This window comes from Carcharodon carcharias, chromosome 31 (genome assembly GCF_017639515.1).
Source record: "Carcharodon carcharias isolate sCarCar2 chromosome 31, sCarCar2.pri, whole genome shotgun sequence".
NCBI classification, from domain to species: domain Eukaryota; kingdom Metazoa; phylum Chordata; class Chondrichthyes; order Lamniformes; family Lamnidae; genus Carcharodon; species Carcharodon carcharias.
Window position 1 is genome coordinate 18,069,568 of NC_054497.1, and position 22,130 is coordinate 18,091,697.

Sequence of the window (22,130 nt, forward strand, 5' to 3'; positions counted from 1 at the left end):
GGATGATCAGCCATGATCATAATGAATGGCGGAGCAGGCTCAGAAGGGCCGAATGGTCTGCTCCTGCTCCTATTTTCTATGTTAAAATACTGGCGTCTCAGATACTCTTTAGTCCCCTACTTTATTTATACAGCCTGAAACTGTGTGTAGAAATCATTTATCCTCAGTCAACTCTGCAGAACTGGCATGAATAGAAACAGTATCATAATGTTTTTCATGCACATTAACAACGCAGCTTACTGTTGCCACATAATAAAAGCTCTACAGCATCAAATGACATTAAAGAGCATCAAATATCTATCGCCTTTTATAATACTTAAGATTCATCAATTGCGTACACTCTCCTTAACTGATTAAAGTCAGAACTAAAAGCAGGTCCAAGCAAAAGTAGTATATGAACTTCATACAGTTTTTTCAGAAACATTACAAATGGCAACGAGGTGGAGAAGTCAGTGGTTCCGTAATAATCGTCTCCACAAACTCCACACTCCAAGGGAGATGATTTCTGCCTGGCTAACGCAATCTGGTCACCTATTTATCATGACCTATTAATCTACAAGCCATTATCCATTATGAGAGAATTACACACTTCAGAAATCCAACTATTGTACAAAACAAAGGTGTGTTCTTCTACCCTATAGTTATAGCTACCAAAACAGTCACATACAGGATTACATGCATCCTAAAGAGTGGAAGCAGCATGCAATTCCACAACCAAGAGGTCAGGTCAAAGCTTTGAATTCCTGCCCATATCCAGTCATGAATGGTGGTGGGCAATTAAACAACTAAATAGAGGAAGATGCTCCATAAACATCCTCAGTGATGAGAGGGCCCAACACATCAGTGCTAAAGACCAGGTTGAAATATTTGCAAACACCTTCAACCAGAAGTGCTGAGTAGATGATAGAATCATAGAATGAATAATGAATAGCCTCCTTCTCCTGTAATTAGCCTGTTGTGCCTGTGCCAACTCTGGAAGAGCAACTCATCTAGTCCCACCTCCTTCACCTTTTCCCCATAGCACTGCAATTTTTTTCACTTCAGATAATTAGCCAATACTCTTTGGAAGGCCTCGATTGAATCTGCTTCCACCAAACTCAGGCAGAGCATTCCTGATATGCTGCGTAAAAAGGTTTTTCCTCATGTCATTGTCTCGCCTTTTGTCAATCACCTTAAGTTGATATTCTCTGGTTTTCAACCCTTCTGCCAAAGGGAACAGTTTCTCCTTATTTAGACCCCTCTTGATTTTGAAAATCTCTATAACATCCCCTCGTAATCTTTTCTCCAAGGAGAATAGCCCCAAGTTTCTCATATCAATCCACCAAACTGAAATTCCTCATCCCTGGAAACATGCCCGTGAATCTCTTCTGCACCTTCTCCAATACCTTCAGATCCCTTCTAAAAGGGTTTGGTGCCCAGAGTGTTGATACTGAACCAGGGTTTTATTCTGTTTCATCAAAACTTCCTTGCTTTGGTATTCTATGCCCCACTTATAAAGCAATTTTAATGATCCATGACAGCCTCCTTCAAAGGTTTCCCAGCCAATCTTCAGCCATTTCTATTCACTCCACGTGATATCAATAACAAACCGCAGGCACTGGACACCAAAGGGTCTGGGCTCTGACAACACCCTGGCTATAGAATGGAAGACTTGCGCTTCAAATTAGCCATACCCCTAGCCAAGTTGCTCATGTGGCATCTACTCAATGTGGGAAAATTGCCCCGATGTCTTGTCCATAAAAAGCAGGACAAATTCAATCCAACCAATTACCATTCCATCAGCCTTCAATCATCAGTGATGGAAGGTGTTATTGACAGTGCTATCAAGTAGTACTTACTCAGCTCAGTTTGAGTTCCACCCACGGACTAAAAAGAGCTGAACTGAAAAGCTGAGGTGAGAGTGACTGTCCTTGACATCAAGGCAACATGTGACCAAGTATGACATCAAGGAGCCTTAGTAAAATTGAAGTCAATGGGAATCGGGGGAAAACTTTCCACTAGTTGTGAGTCAAACCTAGCATAAAGGCTTTGACATCGCTGCAGGAGTTCCTCAGGGCAATGTTCTAGGCCCAACCATTTGCAGCGGCTTCATCAATGATCTTTCCATAATAAAATCAGAAGTGGGATGTTTGCTGATGATTGCACAATGTTCAGCACCATTCATAACTCCTTAGATGCTGAAGCAGTCCATGTCCATATGCAGCAAGATCCAGGCAACATTCAGGCTTGGACAGTTAAGTGGCAAGTTACATCCATGCCATACAAGTGCCAGGAAAAACTATCTCCAACAAGGGAGAATCTAGCCATGTCCCTTTGAAATTCAATGGCATTACTATTGCTGAATCCCCCACTAACATTATCTTGGGGTTTACAATTGACAGGAAAGTTAACTGGACCAGTTATTACTGTGGCTACAAGAGGCCAAAGGCAGAGTAACTCACCTCCCAACTCCCCAAACTCTGTCCACCATCTACAAGCATCAGCCAGAATATTCCATCACACTCCTGATGAGTGTAACTGCAACAGCACTCAAATTTGACACCATCCAGGACTACATGATCAGCACTCCATCCACCACACTAAAACATTCACTCCCTCTGCCAATGGCACACCTGACAGGATTTACAATCTACACAGTGCACAGCAACAACTTGCCAAGGCTTCCCTTCACAGCACCTTCCTAACTTAAGTTTTCTACCACCTAGAAGGGGGCAGCTGATATATGGGAGCACCACCAATTGCAAGTTCCCTTCAAGTCACACACCATCCTGACTTGAAAACATACTACCATGCCTTAATCGTCACTGGGTCAAAACCATGGGACATCCTACCTAAAAGCACTATGGTTGTACCAACACCACATGGACCATAGTGGTTCAAGACTGTTAATCACCACCAGCTCCTTAAAAGGCAATTGAGGATGGAGAACAAATGCTGGCCAGTGATACCCATATCCCATGGACTGAAAAAAGTATTTACTTTTTACAGCTAGTGCTTGCACAGAAACTGCATTAAGTACAAGACCAATCTTTTCTCATAAGCAATGTGGTAAGAGGAATGACACAAGGCAACAAAGATGGTAACTTTGCTAGGCAAATGAGAATAAAATCTAATGGGATTATATATATAATATATAGACTTAAATAATTTTAATTATGAGGAGACAGGGTAACAATTTTGTTATTAACATTTAGTTGCTTATTGCACGTGAAATCTCAAAATTAAAAAGGATAAAAATACCTTAGTATTACTGACAACCACATACGATAAATCCATTTATAGCATAACAGAAGAGAAAGTGCTTGAAAAGAATCACCTTGCAAATTTAACCATCTTACACTAGTAGGAAATAACACTAAAACGTCTGCATTATCCCCAGCCTCCCCTCCCCAGTTCTTGACTCAATGTAGCCACTTCCAGATGGGAGCTTAAAAACTCAAATACTGCTACACACAGAAATCAGGAGGTACATCACATCTCCCCTCATCAGTTTGTTTCATATTCGTACAACCTGATAAAAATGGAGTCATTTCGCTACACTGTTAAGATTCTAGCAGCATAATAGGTTGACATTACTGCAACTTTGACAAAGACATTGGTAACGTTGAAGGTGTACTACAAGGCAGTTCAACTATCACCAATTCTTCTTGGTTTGTAACTTCAGTTTCTGGCTGGGGACTATTGGTCACTGCTTCGTGTGCACAAACACTTTGCTGTCTCAAGGCAGATGACGACTGTGAACAAGCTGAGATTTTCTTCAAAGGATTTGGAGGCTGCAAACAGTCAGATACTGCCTTCATTTGAGTCTTTTTGCAGGACATCATTGCACTACTGCCATTTCCCATTCGTTCCTTAATTAGCTCTTCATCAAAGCCACGACTGTGAAGGGCAGCTACACTGCTGGCCTACAACAAAATGAACACACACAAAAAGTAAAAATAGGCCTGCGTAGATGAACAAGTCACTGGGGTTGTGCAGACAGATTTCTGATGTTGGTCGTTAAGATTTTTCATTTGATAACCACTTAGGCGTTACTGATTTGAACTGCATCAAAATGGTTTTTCTTCTTACGGTTTTGGCTTTTTGAAATTGGGGTGAATTTAATTAACATTTGCAAGGTACAACATAGTAGCACTACTTTTTGTTTGCCAGAATGACTGTAATGCCACATTGGTCAGCCATATCATGAATTGGGAAAGCCATCGAGGAAATCCAAACCTTTAATGCATTCCCCTATACAAAAGGTTTGCGAAACACAATAGCAAAAGGATTTACAGTACTTGCAATTATGGTTCCACAAAGAAATAAACATTTTGCCAATACAACTCGTGGTGAATTCTGTTAATGCCTAGTTGACTTTTAAGTAAACTAAAAGGCAACACAAATGCAATAGTGTGAAATGACAATAATAGGGTTTCACCAGTATAATAGATTTCTCTCAGAGGAGATACATTCAACACATCTTAAAATCACTGAACACCCATTCAGCTCACTTCTGCAATGACTATCATTGCAATTTGGTGGGGATTAGGTTGTCACCTAGCACCTATAAACACATAACTAACCAGTGTGACACAAAAAGATCCTTAAAAAAGTGTGAAATTCGCATTAAAAAGTGATTGTGTCAAGTGAATTAAAAAATGGACAAGGGGGAATAAGTGGGATTAAAGGGATTAAATAGGACAGCAAACAGAATTTAATTGAAGGGCAAGAGAACCATGATGAAGGCTTTATTCTGAGTAAACCCAAGGGCACATTTATCTATCTTTTAATTCTGAATTTTATAACAGCAAGGTCCAAAAAATATGCCCTGACACCACTTCCATTCTGAATTTTTTGGGTTGGCTAATTTAAATTCTGTAACAACAACATTGCATCTCAGTTAATTACATCATATTCTACACTCTTGTGCGTTTAGCAACAGTGAAGCTGGTGAACATAAATTGAGTGATCCAGTCAATTTTCAATAGCAAGACAATCTGCACATCCATCCAGCAAGTTCAATTGTTTGCAGGCCCAATGAAGACAGGACTCATGGACTTCTACCACAGCACAAGTCAATATTTTTTTTTCCTTGCAAAACCAATTTGACCAGAGATTTTTTTTGTTAAACATAAATTAATTTGGCAGTTTCAGAAAACCCAAGTGAAAGTCACATTATACATTCAAAACCACTATCACTAAAAAACAAAATATTAAGCAATATGCAGAATTTGCTGATACTTGACCCCAAAAAATCTCTTCAATAGCTTTGGATGGTCAAAGACATCAACAAAAGAATTCCCTCTCCTGTCCCAACCCCCCTCCCCCCCAAAAAAGGAAAAACACTTGTTACAATGCTCAATCTTAAGTAAATTGTCACTGGTCAATTTACTAGATGCAAAGTTATGAGCAAGGGCTTGGAGTTAGAAGAGTTTGAACTCTTTGTTCAATAAAAATTTGTATAACTACAGTCAGCAATTTCTGTTGTTGAATGTTTCAGTCTAAGATGAATTAAATTATTTTTGCAACAAATATACAACAGGCCCCCTCTATACCATTGGACAAAAAACAGAATACAGTAATTGATGTGTTTCTCCAATATACTGATGCCAACAAAAAAAAGTGTGCTTGTGGGATCATGGGCATACTGCATCAGTTTTACTTTGCAGCTGAATTTCAGTTTTCAAAATTTTGATCTCAGCCACTTGGACAAATCCTGCTGTCGACTGATGTAACAACAGCTTAGCAATTCGATGAGCAGCACTGATCAAGATTGATCATCAGGTTTGCTAGTGCAAGCAAACAAAAGCCAGCTAGTAATAACTATAGCTCAGGCATGTGCAATGTCTGATGTCAGAACTCATTTCCTGTCTCACAGTTTCATCAAGATAAATGCAAAATACTGTGGATGCTGGAAATCTGAAATAATGACAGAAAATGCTAGAAAATCTCAGCTGGTCTGGCAGTGTCTGTGGAGAGAGAAATAGAGTTAATGTCTCGAGTCCGTTTCAGAACTCTGAAGAGTCAAGAGTCATACGGTCTCGAAACATTAACTCCATTTCCCTCGCCTCAGATGCTGCCAGGCCTGAATTTTTCCAGCATTTTCTGTTTTTATTTCAGTTAGCTTCATCGTTGTAGTGGGGAAGCAGAGGATAAAGGAAGAATCAGAAATGGTGGTTTCCATCATCACTGACAGTTGATACCCAATGTAAAAAGTACCGGGGTCTGTCACAGTGCAAAAGTGAGGGCTTATTGTATACATACTTGCAATGAACAATTTATCAGAGAGAGTAGCACACACAGCACCCTGCATTTTTAATTCAACAGCAATAACTCAAGACTGTGACGAAGTCCACTTCAGATCAACTTTATTGAAATCAAAATACTGTGATCAAACTTTGCTGCTACTTTAGAATATAGCTAATATTATTTTAACATGGTTAAACACTGGGGGAAAAATCCTTTTGCAATTTGGATGTTGATCTGTTGCAGGGCTCCGCTGTATTAACACCAATAAGCCACAAGTATCAAATATTAAAAATTATCAGAAATTTTGTTTTAAGTTCAAATGACAAAGCTTTTCTCAATTTCTGATTAGAACGTCAACGGTCATTGTGAAAAAAAAATACAAATTCAATTTCAAAAAATGAAACTATTTGGATAATGGTGTTTTTAAATTTTATCTTAGGTAAACATTTAGGTCTGGCAATATTAAACTATGAAAATAAGGGGAATAGCTAGGAAGGGAACTCAGTGATGACAGATAAGCTGTGCTGTCAGATTATGTTGATGAAAAATGATTTAACACTTACCTACAAATGCTCTTAGTACCTTCAACCTCACTGTACTGCCTCCAAGACTGAACACTGTTGAAATAAGGTTCTCAAACCTTCTAATGAGACAGACCATGTACTAAAATGGAAGTCCTCCATAAGCCATGGAAACAGTGGAGGATTTGCTACAGTTGGAATGCAGATTTATCAAGTCTTCCAACTTATTCAAAAGTCATATCAAACAGTTATAGTGAGGATGGTAAATGAGTTCACCAAAACTCAACTCTTTAGCAACCAAACTGCTGAATTTGTAGAAAGCCCTTTTCCTCCTCCTACTTTGGCAGTTTATTCCAGAATTTATCACCCTTTGTAAACTACTTCTTCCTAATACCAGTTTTAAAATGGCATTATTCTTATTCAAGCTAATTTCTCTGGTCCTATACAGCATAATTAAAATATGAAGTTTAATATTTTACATGATTCGTTAAGGTTCTGTCAAACGTCTGGAGAGTTTGACTAGGATAATTCAGAACCTAAATTTTAATATAATTGAAAATATATTCTTTTGGAAAGGTTAAACAAATTCTTCATTAAATTGTTGAATATATTGCAAGGAATGCAATCTAAGTGGAACCCACTTTGGACCCTAATACAGTAAGCCTAGTTAAAATATCTTTGTCAAAAAACAATTTGAAAACTTTTACTGCTAGGAGGTGGCAGTTGCACATTGCAATAAACATTATTTTATATATATGCTATGATCTGAGAGGTAATCAATGTCAATTTTGAATTAATCTAGCTGTCCTGTCAAGAGTGCTCTCACCAATGAACGTTCATTAACTGAAAAAAAGTTTCTGCAGTAAAAGATAATCGATGGATGGATCTCACACATCTCTCTAAATCACTGCTTACTGCAAAGCTAATGTACGAAAAGCTCAGGGTGGGAGGAAACAGGATAAAGTTTCTATTCTAGTTGGTTATATTTGGTTTTGGGGTTACAACACTGGAAATCAGAGCTGATTTTTTTGAATGGTATCATACACTCGAATAAGTTCATATTCCCACTGAAGCAACATGAAAAGTCTCATCCTAGCTGAAATAATCTCAGAAAAGGCTACCAGAGTGTATTGGGAAACTATTTACCATCTCATTCTGGAAGCAGGCTATAATTATACAGGTGCAATCTCTCCAGATCATGTTCAACCATGTCTGTTACTGGAGCAAATTTATTTCTGGCTGGACAAAAACTTCATCAATTTCAATGGAATTGTAACCACAACACTTTGAAGATGACTTGATCTACTTACAGTACAATCTTAATGAATCCCAATTTAAAAGCAACATTTTTAACATTATGGAATTGGTTTCTCAGAGCTTCCCAGTTACTAGACAATTATGACATCCATTTGGTGGGAAGCTAACAGAAATGCAGGTGGCGCACAGTAGAATTTTAGCCTATTAGTTGCAATTCAAGTTCCAGGACTGACTGCCATTACCCCTGTTGCAGTTGGACGAGACTCCTGAGCACTGGAAGGACCAACATGCAGAAATGTGCAGGAACCTAACGGAAAGGATGAGGGGGTAGAAGGGGGAAAGCATGAAGAATATATGAACAATATAATCTGACAGCCTTCTTGAATATTAGCTCCTACCAGACAATCTTGGGTCTCAGTGAAGACTGCATCGAGGCTAAATTTGGCCTATAAGCAAGTGCCAAAAGTGGAGGCAGCAGAACCAGTGATTGGGGTTACAATGGGCAAAGCAATCAAATTAAAATGCATAAGTATATGCAACTTAAGTTTTCTTCCAGTTCACAATTGTGTAAAAAAAAATTAAGGCTTTGTCACTTGACCTTTAAAATACAGAATGCATAAATATAGCATCTAACAACAAACTATACCTACAATGGGTTAACTTCTACACAGACTGTTAGATGCATTGAAATGCATATAATAGACACTAGGGAGTAAAACACCTACTGTCTTTGCAACATTAACAAAACACTGTTCATACTTACCCTTCCAGATTGGCCAGTATGCCGTCCTGAAATGCCACCTGCCTCACAGATTTCTTTGGAGTAACGCTCCAGTGTGTGAACTCCAATAGCCTGCTGGCAGAATTCCAGCCGCCCGGGAAGAGGGCGCCGGTAAAACGGACCATTACTTGGAACCATGCTGAGGTAGCGACGAAAAAGAGAAACAATACACCTTGGGTTGGTTAAATCTGCATACTGCCAAGTGTGTCCTTTAGTTCTTTGGATCCCGCCTCTGTAAGGCTTTGCCACAAATTCCAAATATTCTCCAATTTCATCAGCTCCAAAGGTAAACTGATCAACCATCAATTTATTGTGTTCTACTGCTGCGTGTACACCAAAGACTTTACAGAGGTAGAAATAGACAGCATAACTGTAACTTCTTGCATCGTGAAGTTGAAAAACTAGTTGCCACAGTTTTTCTTCCTCTTCCTCTGAATAAGGCTGTGCTTGTTTCCTTACTATACCAATCCCCTGTTGTTTAAGTTTTCTCATGCGTCTGTCAAGGATAGCCCGAAATGCAGCATACTCCATGTTATATTCGTTAAAGAAATCAATGTCTAGTCGCTGGCAGGTTTCACGCAAGTATCGCAAGATGGAGCAGCACAGGAGACGGAGAGAATTAGGTGGATAAAATGATCCATCCCGCCGACGGACTTCTTCCACAAAGTGGCACAGCCAGAAATTCAGTTCACCGTGAGTTATTTCATGAGACAGTACCGGCACATAAAGGGTTGACTCACAGCATTCCATATTATTTTCCATGAAGCAGTTATTTCGGTTTCTAGCCCACTCATCCCAAGCCTGAATGCCCCAGGCGGTGGCTCTCTTTGTATTGTAGGGAATTATGCTATCTTGTATGATCATCCTCTTTCTGTTGTCTGGGACAGGTTTATAAATGCCTTTGGGAGTTTGGTCATCCGGCAATTGAACCTGCTGCTCCACAGGAGGTTCAGCAAATGCATTAAAGGGAGCTCTATTCTCTAGCAATACTGTACGTTGATTTTCTGAAGTTCTCTCATTACATTGAGTCTTATTTTCTTGTAATATTACATGTGGTTTACCTACATCAGGCTCATCAAGGACAACAGAGGGAGTCACTTCCTCAAGTAGTATCACCTGTTGCTGTCCTGTGTCAGGTTTTCTTGATATACTGCTGGGGCCATTATCCTTTAGTAAAAGAACTGACTTTTGCCTGACAAACATACTATTATAAGCCTGTGGTTTCCTTGTGGTTAACTGGACAAACATACTCTTTGAAGTTCTACTAATTTTTAATGGCGCCTCATGCTCCTCCACTATAATGTCCCCAAATGAGTTACAGTAACCTTGATCATTTATTAACGCAGGCTGTTTATCTGTAGTGGGTTTCTGTTTAATACTTAGAGTTCTGTTATGCTGCAACAGAGCCTGTTGTTTTAATGTAACAGCTTTGCCTGATTCAGCAAAAACCCTGCAATCCTCCAGTGGAACTTTCTGCTTTTTCAAAGGCTTACCGGATCTATTATCTTGTAATGCAACTTGTTGATTGCGCAATACACTTGCCGGGCCTGTTGGAGACAGAGTTTCATTTAGTTGCAGTAGAACCTGTTCCATCTCCACAATGGACTTGCCAAATTGGTGTGTCTCATTTTTCTTTGCCAACTTGAACTCCTCTCTGTTGCTCAAGTCAAATTGCATTTCTGGTTGAAAAGGTGCAAGAATCTGAGACAAAGAAACAGAAGAACCTGCCAGTAAAGCCAGTGAACCTCTTTTAAAATTTGGGGCAAGATAAATATGATTAAACTGTGTTCCTTTGAGTTTCTATCGATTCAATGAACAATTGACTTTTTGGATGGTGGCAGAAGAAAACACGAGAAACCATCTGGTGATGGCAACTACTTCAGCGGTTTCAGTGCATCACATGTAGAGTCTGGGGCAATGCCACCACCTGTTATACAATATTGCAGCCAGCAGTCTGTTTCACTGAATGTACAGCACTCCTGTTAAAAGCAGTTTCCACAATATTAGAGTTACAACAAAGCACTGAAACTTCAGCATGCTGGTAATGAGCCAAGGACTCATTTGTTTATTTTCAGGGTCGAGTGGCGTTAGTAATTTTTCACTACTCAACTCTACAAAGTAAATCCAAATTGATTGCACTCCTGGTTCAAAATAAACCCCAAGCATGATTTTGATTCCCTGATAGTTGCAAACAAAGCTTCAATATCGAGTCAGAAGCTCAAGACCACAAATAGTGGAGGCTTGTTACTACCCAAATAGAGAAGGGTCTGAACCTCAAACAACAGAAACATTTGTTAGCCTATCCAATTACAGAGTTGAGAATTAGATTTCAAATAACTTGTGCTCCGGCATAATTGCCCAAAGAATTCAAATGAATCATATAACAGGTACATCACAACTCATAGTATATATTATTCAACCCATAACATTTCATCTCAGTTCACTAACTTTAAAGGTCTTTCTTTACAGATGGTTTCATTAGATTAAAAAGAACTTTGCTCACTTACTTGAGTTAAATGTACTTGTCTCATCCTGTTCAGTGATGCCACAGCAGTGTCATTACATGTCAACGAATGAAGGCTGTCAAGTCATCGTGACATCAATAACTTATCAATCACGAGAGGAAGAGGAGGAAAACCAGGCTGTTTTTTCAGGGTTCTTGCAGATACAAGTTCAGTGCATCAGGAATTTAACTGGGATCTTTACAACACACTAGCTTTGGTGGATCATCCAATCAAAAAGCTGTAAACTCCATGTGAATGGTTCTGAAACCAAAGGTGCACTTCTCCACATGGCAGTTGGAAATCAGCCCATTGAGTTTTCTCAATGTGTTCAATGCTCACTGCAAAATCAATCTGTACTTCCTGCAAATCTCTACATCTAAGACAGACTGCAATTGTACAACTACAGTAATAAGTGAGGAACAATTCTGATAACAAAAGGTGGTTCAACACTCCAAGTTACTGTCCTGGAAATCCATCCAATTTAAAAAGTGTTTGTCAGTAACATGGTTCCAAAATTCTGCTTATGGCAGTAAACACTAAAATTTTAATTTTATCTAAGTATTTGGACTCCCGTTTTCACACTTCACGAGAACCTCATCTTGCAGCTTTTGAGAACAAATTCTTTAAAAAAATCAAGTATATGCACGGTTTCAAAAAAATCATTATTAATTTTCAGTGTAAATCAAACTATTTTCCAACATAATGCAGCCAAATGAAGTGTCAGCCTGAATAACATTTTTGAGCCAATCATGAGGTCCATCGTGCTGTTAGAAAATTGAGGTGCTCTCAAGCTCCCAGCATGGAACAGAATGACAGCTGAACAGTGGTTGTGATGTCTGAGCCTGTACAGAATGGTGGCAGGGCAGTAGGCATGAATACTTAGCCCATACAACAGTTTTAATTTATACCTCCACTAGGTGCAGATCCTATAATACCTCTAACTTTTTGAAGTTTCCAAAAGAAAATTCACAATCTTTTCCCTCTTTTGCATCACCTTCCAATCTCAGTCACACATTGTAATTTCAGCGGACTACAATTTGTCTGAATCCTTGCTTCCCCAACACCCGCCCCCCCCCACCCCCAACCTGCCCACAAACAGGTTGTTTGCACAAGAACAAATTAGAGATTTGCTTTGGCTGGAAAATTTAGCATGACTGGCATCTGGTCAGCAGATTACTTTCAAACAGCAGCCACTGCATGTCAACCATTGCACCAAACAGCTACAAAAAGCTCACTTATGACAGTTCACTGACAATCAATACAAAATAAACAAAGTAACCTATGACACTTTAAACAGTGGTAAGACGCACAGGACGAAGTAGTAACATCCAACTAATATCAAAGTTGTTTAAAAAATGCAACCCACAGGGCCATGGTTCATGATTGTGCCTGGTTGTGTTCCTGTTATGAGCCAGAATATACTACAAATAGGAATATCTCCTAGAACATTTGGAACTCCTAGAATATCTCATGGAAAAAAATTGTACAGCAATAATTTCAATCTGAAGTACTTCCTTGCTCCCCACTGATAGGTTAAATATCCCTTATTAAAGGATTTGTGATATTTCATCTTCTCACAAACACCCACATTTTGTATCTCCACACTCAGCGGAGGAGCTGTTCTGCTGAAGTTGGTGAACAGGGGTTTCACCCAGTTCTGTTGAAGGGTCATGAGGACTCGAAACATCAACTCTTTTCTTCTCCGCCGATGCTGCCAGACCTGCTGAGTTTTTCCATGTAATTCTGTTTTTGTTTAGGATTGTCTACGTGCAGCTCTAATGGAAATCTATTAAGTCTGCATTTATTCCCCACCTCCTCTCCAAATACCAAATTAGGAGGTTTCTTAGCCAGGTACACAGCCAGGGGAGGATGGTAGCATAATAGTCATGTTACAGGACTAGTAATCCAGTGGCCTGAACAAAATTTCTGGGGACAAGAGTTGAAATCCCACCAGGATAGCTGGAGGAATTTAAATTCAATTAATTTATACATTTGGAATAGTGATCAAACTACCAAATTGCTGCAAAATCCAATTTGGTTCCCTAGTGTCCTTCCTCTGTCAAGGGAGGAAATCTGTCACTCTTAACCTCATCTGGCCTACATGTAGTTCCAACAGCAGTGGTTGACTCTTAAATGCCCTCTATGTAGTAACTCTCATGTTATTGTTGAGGGCACTATTAGGAGCATTAATACCTTCAGAACTAACAGCAGGAATGTTAGAATTACAGTTATAGAGCAGTAGATTAGAATTTTCTAGGTCACTAGCCAAAGCATTGCTGCAATTCTAAAAAAGGTGAAGGCCTCAACTGTTGGTCTGCAGCAAAGCAAGTTATCAAAATGTTTTATTTACCCCATTCTTAATCCTAGAAACTGCAACAGCTGCAAAACATACAAAATTAGTAAATACTATAAACAGCCTAAATAGAGATTACAACTATGCCTTAATTGTGTAAATTTGTGGGGGCCAAAATTATTTTGTAGTAGTAGTATGCCATGAAGTTCCATAACCATCTACATGTATTCAGCAGATCTCAGGTAACAGATCTGATGTAGCAATTCACTCATGCCTGGTACTATAATTGCAGGTATAGAGAAACAGTGTTAACGTTTCAAGTAAAATATGATTCATACAAGAGTCATATTGGACTGGAAGTGTTAATTCTGTTTCTCTCTCCACAGATGCTACCAGACCTGCTGAGTTTTTCCAGCATGTTCTGTTATTATTTCAGATTTCCAGCATCACAGGATTTGCTTAGCTGTAAAGCACAGAAATAGTTCATTTGGTCCAAACGGTCTATATCCACATGAGCCTCCTCCCAGTTATTTGGTCCAAATGGTCTATATCCACATGAGCCTCCTCCCACTCTTTTTATTTCACCCCCCCTCAATCAACATATCCTTTTATTCCTTTCTCCCTCATGAACTTATCTAGCTTCCCCTTACACCATAAAGTGACCAATTAGCTTGTCTGTCCTAGCAAATTGGACCAGTGTTCAAGCAGACATTGTGTGCTGAGGATTAAGGAGTTGTTAATGTCCCTAGCATCTCAGATGAGTCCAGCAACTATGCACATTACCAAATCAATGTTCCAGCACAAAAGCAGACCAGTAGACCATGAAATCTGATATCCCCCCATAAGCCATCTAGTCTAAATGCCAGCCATTGCTAGCTTCTTAAAGCCCTTAGCATTTCTCTTAGTTTATATCAATCAGCATCTCCTACTCAAAATGGTCTTCAACTTTGGTGCAATGCCTTACTCGTCCTAACTTTTGTGCAATGAACAGGGCATTTATCATGGCGTGATGTCAAACCCAAAACAGGCTTACCATTTCTCTCTCTCTCCATGGACGCAGTAGCCAGCTGGAGTCACTGCTACCTTACTACCTTGCTATCAACAGCTTTACGTGAACACATTTCGATATTGTTAGGCAAACAGCTGCAATGACAAACTCCAGGAGGGTGAAAATAAACCAAGGTTACAGAAGTCTGAAGATTTTAAGAATGCTTGACTTAACACTGAACTTTAGGTTATATCCCACTAATAGATAATATTTTAATGAATGCACAATTTGGGCATTTATCATAATTTTCCCATTCTCTTTTATAAAGTTTTAGGCAAGAGAGAATGTTTTAGTTATCAAATTATCAAAATAAATACGCTCTTGTGGAAGAAACATTTTGCATTCTTAAAAATGGCTCACTTCACACTCAACCTTTGTGCCGGCCTGCAGCTATTCAGAATTTAGACACGTCCCAAAACCAGCAGGATAGCTAATGCACTGAAGTCCCAATTGCACAAAAGCTCCTTCAGTCACAAGCAGAAATGTAAATCAATGTTGCCAATAAAATTTTACAGCATTCTGACCAACACAAGTTAGAAACACATCAAAACGAAATGTAGAACAACTCAGAGAACCGGTCCTTATATAACATTCTCCCCTTTAACTCATGTGAATGCAAGCTAAAAGGCAGCGGTTGGGATTGGACGATTTGAAATGAGAAGCAAGCCTCAGCTGCAGAAATAGTGTGTAAAATAAAAGGGCACTTGTAAAATAGCCAACTATTAAATCGTGTACATTAACATATTATAGAACACAGAAACAATAGTTCCTGAAGAAATAAACAAATCACCATGGATATCCACGCATGCTGAGGACAGTGAAGAGAAGCACCTTACAAGCTGCAATACAAGTTCGGGATCCTGACAGTATTACATGGTCATCGGTAACCCTCAGAAGTGTTTGTTGCCTGCAAATTCATTGTAAAAGTGTGATTCACGATGCAAGGACACCACTGTATCGTTTGTACTGAAATGCTAGCATGAAAACTAGGTCCCTTCAGCAGCCACACATATACACCAACTAGAAAAAAAAGTCTTGATAAAGTTCTACTGAATCTTTGCTCGTGCATCACTGTTAATTAACCTCTGCCAGGCAAGAGATCCGATGGACGTTAACTAAATCAACACATCTTTTATTGTATATTTAAGCAAAATGGCTCAACTTAACAGATGCATCAGCACCAACTGATAAAAATAATCTAGGGACTTCTACATTTTCAGCAACGACAAAACTCTTTCCTCTCTTGCAGCCATGAGTAGAGGAAAGAGAAAAAAATAAACAGCAGTTTTACAAAGACAGGTGACACAGGTCAGTGGATGAAAACTTGAGGTCTGACTTTTGTCCAATTTTAATTCCTTGCATAGTTGGCTAAAGGAGTTTAATAAATTCTAGATCAGGAATAACACGGCCATGTGCTCAGAGAAAACCAGGGCTTCTCTTCTGGCCTTTGTTCCTCTCTTGGTTGAGAGCAGAAACATGATAAGCTTATTTTACTGGAACAATTATATTCAGTGAAACTTTGTTTTTGTCCAAGTATAGATTTACTGGGTAAGCTCAACCAGCTCCTACACAATGACATCGACTTTGTCATTTTTTTCTACACATGATATGCAAAATAGAAGTTAATTATGCAGAAAATGGGGCAACAGCTAAGAATAGCCTGAGCTCAATTTGTACTAAAGGAGTAAAGCTAAAGCTGTAACAATACTGAAATAATTTTACATACATATTTATGCTCTTAAAATGTCTCAAACAGCATTTCACACATGGTTGATACTGTTTGCAATGCATGTTTACTTCCAGCATCCACTGAGGAGAGATTGCATTGCTGTAAACTGCCACGCCACCTGTGGTGCAAGTTTAACCAGGGGGAGGTGCAGGCAAATGCCGCATCTGGAAACTCAGAAATAGCCCTCTGTGTAGCGATGATGCAGTGAGGATGCCACACATCTACTGAATATCTGGTCTACTAAGAGGACTTTCCAGACTCTACAGTGGTGACCCCAAGACTAAAGAACAGCTAATGCATAAATGGGGGCTGCTTAGACCCATGACAGTTTTGACTTATAGTTTACCTCCCTACTTTATAATTTGTACTTTGAAGTTTATCCCACAGTTTAAGATACTTGTTGCACATTCACAAATTAATATTTCCACCAGATTGGTATCTGCAAAGGCCCATTAAGGTTCCAAAAGGTAAACAATGGTTATAAAGTAATTTATAAAGCTACATCCGTCAAGCAAAACTTCCAAATTAAAATTATAAGTCTTTTCCATTTATTATCGCTAGATCAATTTTAGATTCCTTACTTCTATTCCTTTCTCCTGCTCCACAAACAGAAACAGAAAGTACACGCATGCCAGAATATGTTGTTTCAAGCTGCAGTGAGGGTTATTCTTTAATGAAAACATTTGTGTTTCTCCCAAGGAATGATCTGTATGAGTTAGTAGGTAATTAAAGTTAATTTGTAATCATACAGAAGAGGAGTATGGGTGCATACAATATGTAGATGCTTGATGCAACTGTTTGAATCACATAGATTTGCAGGAACTAATTCCAAAATCTTGATACACAATAAGAAAAGCAGGGTAGTTTTTTTTTTAGAAAGAGATGACTGTAAGTTCAAAGTTAACCCTCAATACATCCAGAAGGGTACTGAGCCACTACTGAGATACTACTTGGTCACTGCAATAAGGCCCAAACACATTATTTTTCCAAGGCAAATTAAGCAATGGTCCCAATTTGATACCTACCTCTTGTGCTTTTTTCAAGGCAGAATCATTGCGAGCTTGATTTGCTGAGCCTAGCCTTTTCTCTATCTGCATGAGCTTTGCCTGCAGAAAAGTCAAGACACAATAATTTAAAAAAACTGAGTCATAAAATAATACCAGAGTCACCCAATGCACCCAGGTCAGTCAAGCATGATTCTGGATATAATAGTTATTAAGTTAGGTTGCCTTGAAAGTAAGAACTGTAAGTGTTGGAATGTTGGAAATGCACACAGGATAGTTAGCATCTAAAAGGGAGGTAAAGGCTTCAAGTGTCACCAACATCACCAAAACGGATTACTTGGTCGTTATGTCATTGCAAATTTGCTGTCATGCTTCCTATATTAGGGAACACTACACTTCAAAAGTAAATAACTGGGGTTTCCTGAGAGCATGAATGAAAGCAAGCTGTTTAGTTCTTTTTCCTCCACCTACACTTTCAATAGCTGCTGCACTTTCTGAAATACAAGCACACATCCTTTACGATACTGCATCTCCTTCACTGGCTCATCAGGTTATCAGTCACAATAGGGAGCAGAGGCAAACTAGTCATCAAACATCGAACACAGGGCAATTGCAGCAATGTATGCCAGTGGTTCCCAAAGTGGGTTACTCATATCCCTTGGGATACAGCAGATATCCCTCGGGGGTACTTAATAGAAATTGTGCAATGGTGGATTTTGTTCTATTTTCAGAGATGAGAAATGTTTCTGACCTCTGCCACCCCTTGCTATCTGCCACCCCTCTGCCAAACTGTGGGCCATTCACAGCAGCGAACTCAAGCAGAGGGCGGGGCTAAACATAAACTGCAACAAAAGCATAGGTTTCTCTAGTCAAGAGTGGAAAAAGATGCAGTTGCGATTGGGGGAGCAACAAGCGGGTAGAGAGGGAATCCGTGATCGGAGCAGCAGTGAGTGCAGGAGAGAGAAAAATCTGTGATTGGAGAATACATCTGGGGTCATGAGCTGCCCTTTAACCACAGACTTAAAGAGAATGCCAAACGGGCCCAGGATGCTCGGCACCAATTTAGCACAGGCAGTGGTAGGCAAGTGTAATCAAGTCTCTGAGTGCAGAAAAAAAAAAACCAGGATGATGAGTGGTGGCACAATGGTCTGAGCATCAGCGCAGTGGCGGTGCGAGAGCAGCAGCTGGTGGCCAAAACATTGTGGGAGAGACGACTGCTTGACCCACAGGTCAGCGGACTGCTGGGGGGCCATGGCCTGCCTGGCTGCAGCCATCACCGTGGTGCAGCTGTCTCACAAACACAAGGAGTGCTTGGCTCAGTTGCTGCTGCAGAGTAATAACTGGCAGAGGGAACAAGGACATCCAAATACTTCAAAATCACTGTCCTTCTGAGTGGAACTATCCACAGGGAAATCTACTTTTATTTATGTTTCTGCTCCTTCTGTCTGTTGAGCAAGCTCCTTACCCCATGCTAGCGGCATTGCTTCACAGGCACTGGTAACAAGACCAAACACCGTGGCGGAGGAAAAAGAGAAGGGCTGAGCGAGAGTCTGCGCACGTGTGTGCATTGGAAGAGGGGCTCCTGACTGTCTGAGTGAATGGGGGGAACTGGGGCAGGGGCGCTTGGTTCATCATGACTTAACTTTATGAAAGATGATTTTTGGCATTCAATGGATCGAAATCTAAGAGCCATCAACGTATGTGTTGAAAACAGTTTGTGACCGAAATTGTCACCCATTTCTCCCACTTTCAAGTGCTTATGCTCCAACAAACAAGCTCATTCATCACATTAAAGGCAAGTAAAACATTATTACAGGTAAATATATGTTTATAATAAAGTGTAATTATAATGATTTACAAAATGCCTGGTCATAAAAGAAACTGCGTGTAGGGGTATGCACCAAGTCAGTAAATCTGAATAAGGGTACACAACCAAAAAAGTATGGGAACCGCTAGTGTACACTGATTAGGTGGCAGATTTAACGGGTTTGATGTTTAATACCTCTTTCATTGATATTACTGGACATAATGCTACACCCCATCAACCCATCTAGGCAGTGGTATTAATTAGGACTCCCCTGTATTTATGGTGTAATAAATTTAAATTATTTTCAATCTATGATTTCAAATATTAGACGTAGTATGGCATTGCTCAGGGAAAGTCAGATGATGGGTTGCTCCATGGGCAGAGATTACCACAAATTAAATTTTCAGTGAATTGTGTTTCATAAAAACATACTTGCCTTTAGCCCCATCACAAGATAAGTAAGGCAAAAAAAAAGTATTTTGTATTAGAGCCCTTTACAACTGCTGTGAGCGTAAGAGGCAAGTCATTTGACAATAATGAGTATGACAATACTGAGTAATGTAATTTTTTTGCTTTTTCATTTTATTGGTAGCTGCCAATTTTTCATTCCTGCTTACTGATAGGTTTTTTACTGATTGGTATATTGTGATTTGATGAATATGAAACTTGAATCTATCTGGTGCAAAGATATATCAGGTATTTGTACACTAGAATCATAACACACAGTAGACAAATATAGAAACGTAGAAAATAGGAGAAGTAGGCCATTCGGCCCTTCAAGCCTGCTCCACCATTCATTATGATCATGGCTGATCATCCAACTCAATAGCCTGCTCCCGCATTCTCACCATATCCGTTGATCCCTTTCGCCCCAAGAGCTATATCTAACTCCTTCTTGAAAACATACAATGTTTTGGCCTCAACTACTTTCTGTGCTAGCAAATTCCACAGGCTCACCACTCTCTGGGTGAAGAAATTCTCATCTCAGTCCTAAATGGTCTACCCCTTATCCTCAGACTGTGACCCCGGATTCTGGACTCCCCACCATCGGTAACATCCTTTCTATATCTACCCTGTCTAGTCCTGTTAGAATTTTATCGGTTTCTATGAGACCCCTCTCATTCTTCTGAACTCCAGCGAATATAATCCTAACCGACTCAATCGCTCCTCATGTGTCAGTCCTGCCATCCCAGGAATCAGTCTGGTAAACCTTTGCTGCACTCCCTCTATAGCAAGAACATCCTTCCTCAGATAAGGAGACCAAAACTGCACACAACATTCCAGGTGACATGTGGCAGAGTTAAGACAGCGTCTGTTAAGATTTCTAAAACGTTCAAAAATAGCCAAGCGTTTTTGGTTTGTGTTTTCATCGTTGATATCATGTATAGTTTGGGAGGCAATTGCTGTGCATGTCTGATTCTGGGACCATCACAACAGATCAAGCAAACAAGCAGAAATTTCAAATCAATAATTTATGACTGATAGTTTTTAGTCATTATATTTTTTACATCGTACCTTTCAGGATTTTTGTGATAATATCATTAAAAGAGCAAGTTCTGCTTGAAGAAAGTACTTCACACAGCAACATGGTAAAGCAGCAAGCCTGAATTGCCAATAGGTCTTTGTCAATGCGAGTTAATGAAAGGCAGAGAAATATGGCACACATTTATTTGCTCTTGCTTCCTTCTTTTGGTCTAAGGAAGCTGCAAATCCACATCCTTCAAAGTTAGGTTGGGAGCCATAAATTTACAGCGTTTGCATTTTTTGTGATAAATTCTTGTAGGAACAAAAGTTACATGTTAATAAACATGATTACTATTCAGCAGTGACAATCTTTCTAGCTGACTGGACAATGGCAGACCATCTTATTTTCAACTGTGCATTTTGAGGCAAAGTCAGCTTTTATTGTAGGTTAATCTGGGATTTTGGACTACAGAAAAAAACTCAACTATTTCTGAAAAATTACCATGCTCTGGCTGTTCATGCACAGGGCGTGTAAAATCGCATCAGTGTCAGCCCAGAATTTCCAAATTATTTCTACCCTCTACATCGCAGAAAGCTACAAATTCTAGTACTTGCCTGTAAGCCACTGATTAAAGATTCATGCCTCGTGCTGCATTCAATCTTTTCTACTCTGTTTTTCAGCTCTGCCAGCTTCTTGTCGAAAACACCACTCTGCATGGAACTGATGCGTTCTTCAATAATCTGTTGAACAATCTGTATAAAAAGATAGTTACTTACTACAAACCTTTTTTCCATTATTCAGTTTCAAATGATGTACATTGTTTTTCTTCCCTTCCAACTCTTTTCTCCAATAAAAGTTAGTAGGTGGAGTGTTTTCCCTAGAATATGCATCAGATTACACAATTTTTATTTATTTAGCGCCTTTAACATATTAAAACACCCCAAGATGCTTCACAGGAGCATATATAAAACATGGCACCAAGCCACAAAAGGAAGTATTAAGCCAGATGACCAAAAGGTTGGTTAAAGAGGTAGGTTTTAAGGAGTGCCTCAAAAGGAAGAAAGGAAGGTGGAGAGGCAGAGAGGTATATGGAAGGAATTCCAGAGCCTAGTGCCTTGGCGACTGAAGATGTGACCACCATGATTAAAATCATGGATCAAGAGGTCAGAATTTGATGAGCGTAAATATCTCAAAGGATTGTGGGGTTTAAGAAGATTACAGACATGGAGAGGGCCAAAGCCATGGAAGGATGAGAACTTAAAAATCCAAACGTTGTTTGACAAGTGAGCACAGGGGTGATAGGTAAACAGGACTTGGTGCAAGTTCAGAACAGTTTTTAAATGACATGTTTATGGCGTGTATAGTGCAGGAGACCAGCCAGGAATACATTGGAATAGTCAAGTTCAAAGGCACGAATGAGGGGATTCAACAGCAGATGAGTTCAGAAGGGGTGAAGATACAAAGGTCCTAGTGCTGGCACACATGTGGTC

At 39.5% G+C, this 22,130-nt stretch overlaps 2 protein-coding genes across 8 annotated transcripts in view; both read right to left on the bottom strand.

Moving 5' to 3' along the window:
* Positions 1-22,130, bottom strand: part of LOC121271729 (activating transcription factor 7-interacting protein 1-like) — a 183,916-nt gene that overhangs the window by 58,472 nt on the left and 103,314 nt on the right. For all 7 annotated transcript variants that reach the window (XM_041177924.1, XM_041177929.1, XM_041177928.1 and 4 more), the window contains 2 exons: positions 21,255-21,392; positions 17,390-17,470 (listed from right to left, as the gene is read on the bottom strand). In XM_041177924.1, coding sequence (XP_041033858.1) covers positions 17,390-17,470; positions 21,255-21,392 — 219 coding nt within the window. The remainder of the gene's footprint in view (positions 1-17,389; positions 17,471-21,254; positions 21,393-22,130) is intronic.
* LOC121271730 lies at positions 3,128-9,300 on the bottom strand. Its single transcript, XM_041177930.1, has 2 exons — positions 8,773-9,300; positions 3,128-3,905 (listed from the first exon to the last, which is right to left on the bottom strand). Exons 1-2 carry the CDS (start codon positions 9,280-9,282, stop codon positions 3,573-3,575), a joined length of 843 nt encoding a protein of 280 aa, XP_041033864.1. The 5' UTR covers positions 9,283-9,300; the 3' UTR covers positions 3,128-3,572.

What these genes read in the sequence shown, in the direction of transcription:
- LOC121271730 (XM_041177930.1), bottom strand. Translation starts at nt 9,282, where the DNA reads ATGAGAAAACTTAAACAACAGGGGATTGGTATAGTAAGGAAACAAGCA. An exon ending in ATACTGGCCAATCTGGAAGG is followed by an intron (nt 3,906 to 8,772) that starts GTAAGTATGAAC and finishes ATTTTGTTGTAG; the next exon opens with GCCAGCAGTGTAGCTGCCCT.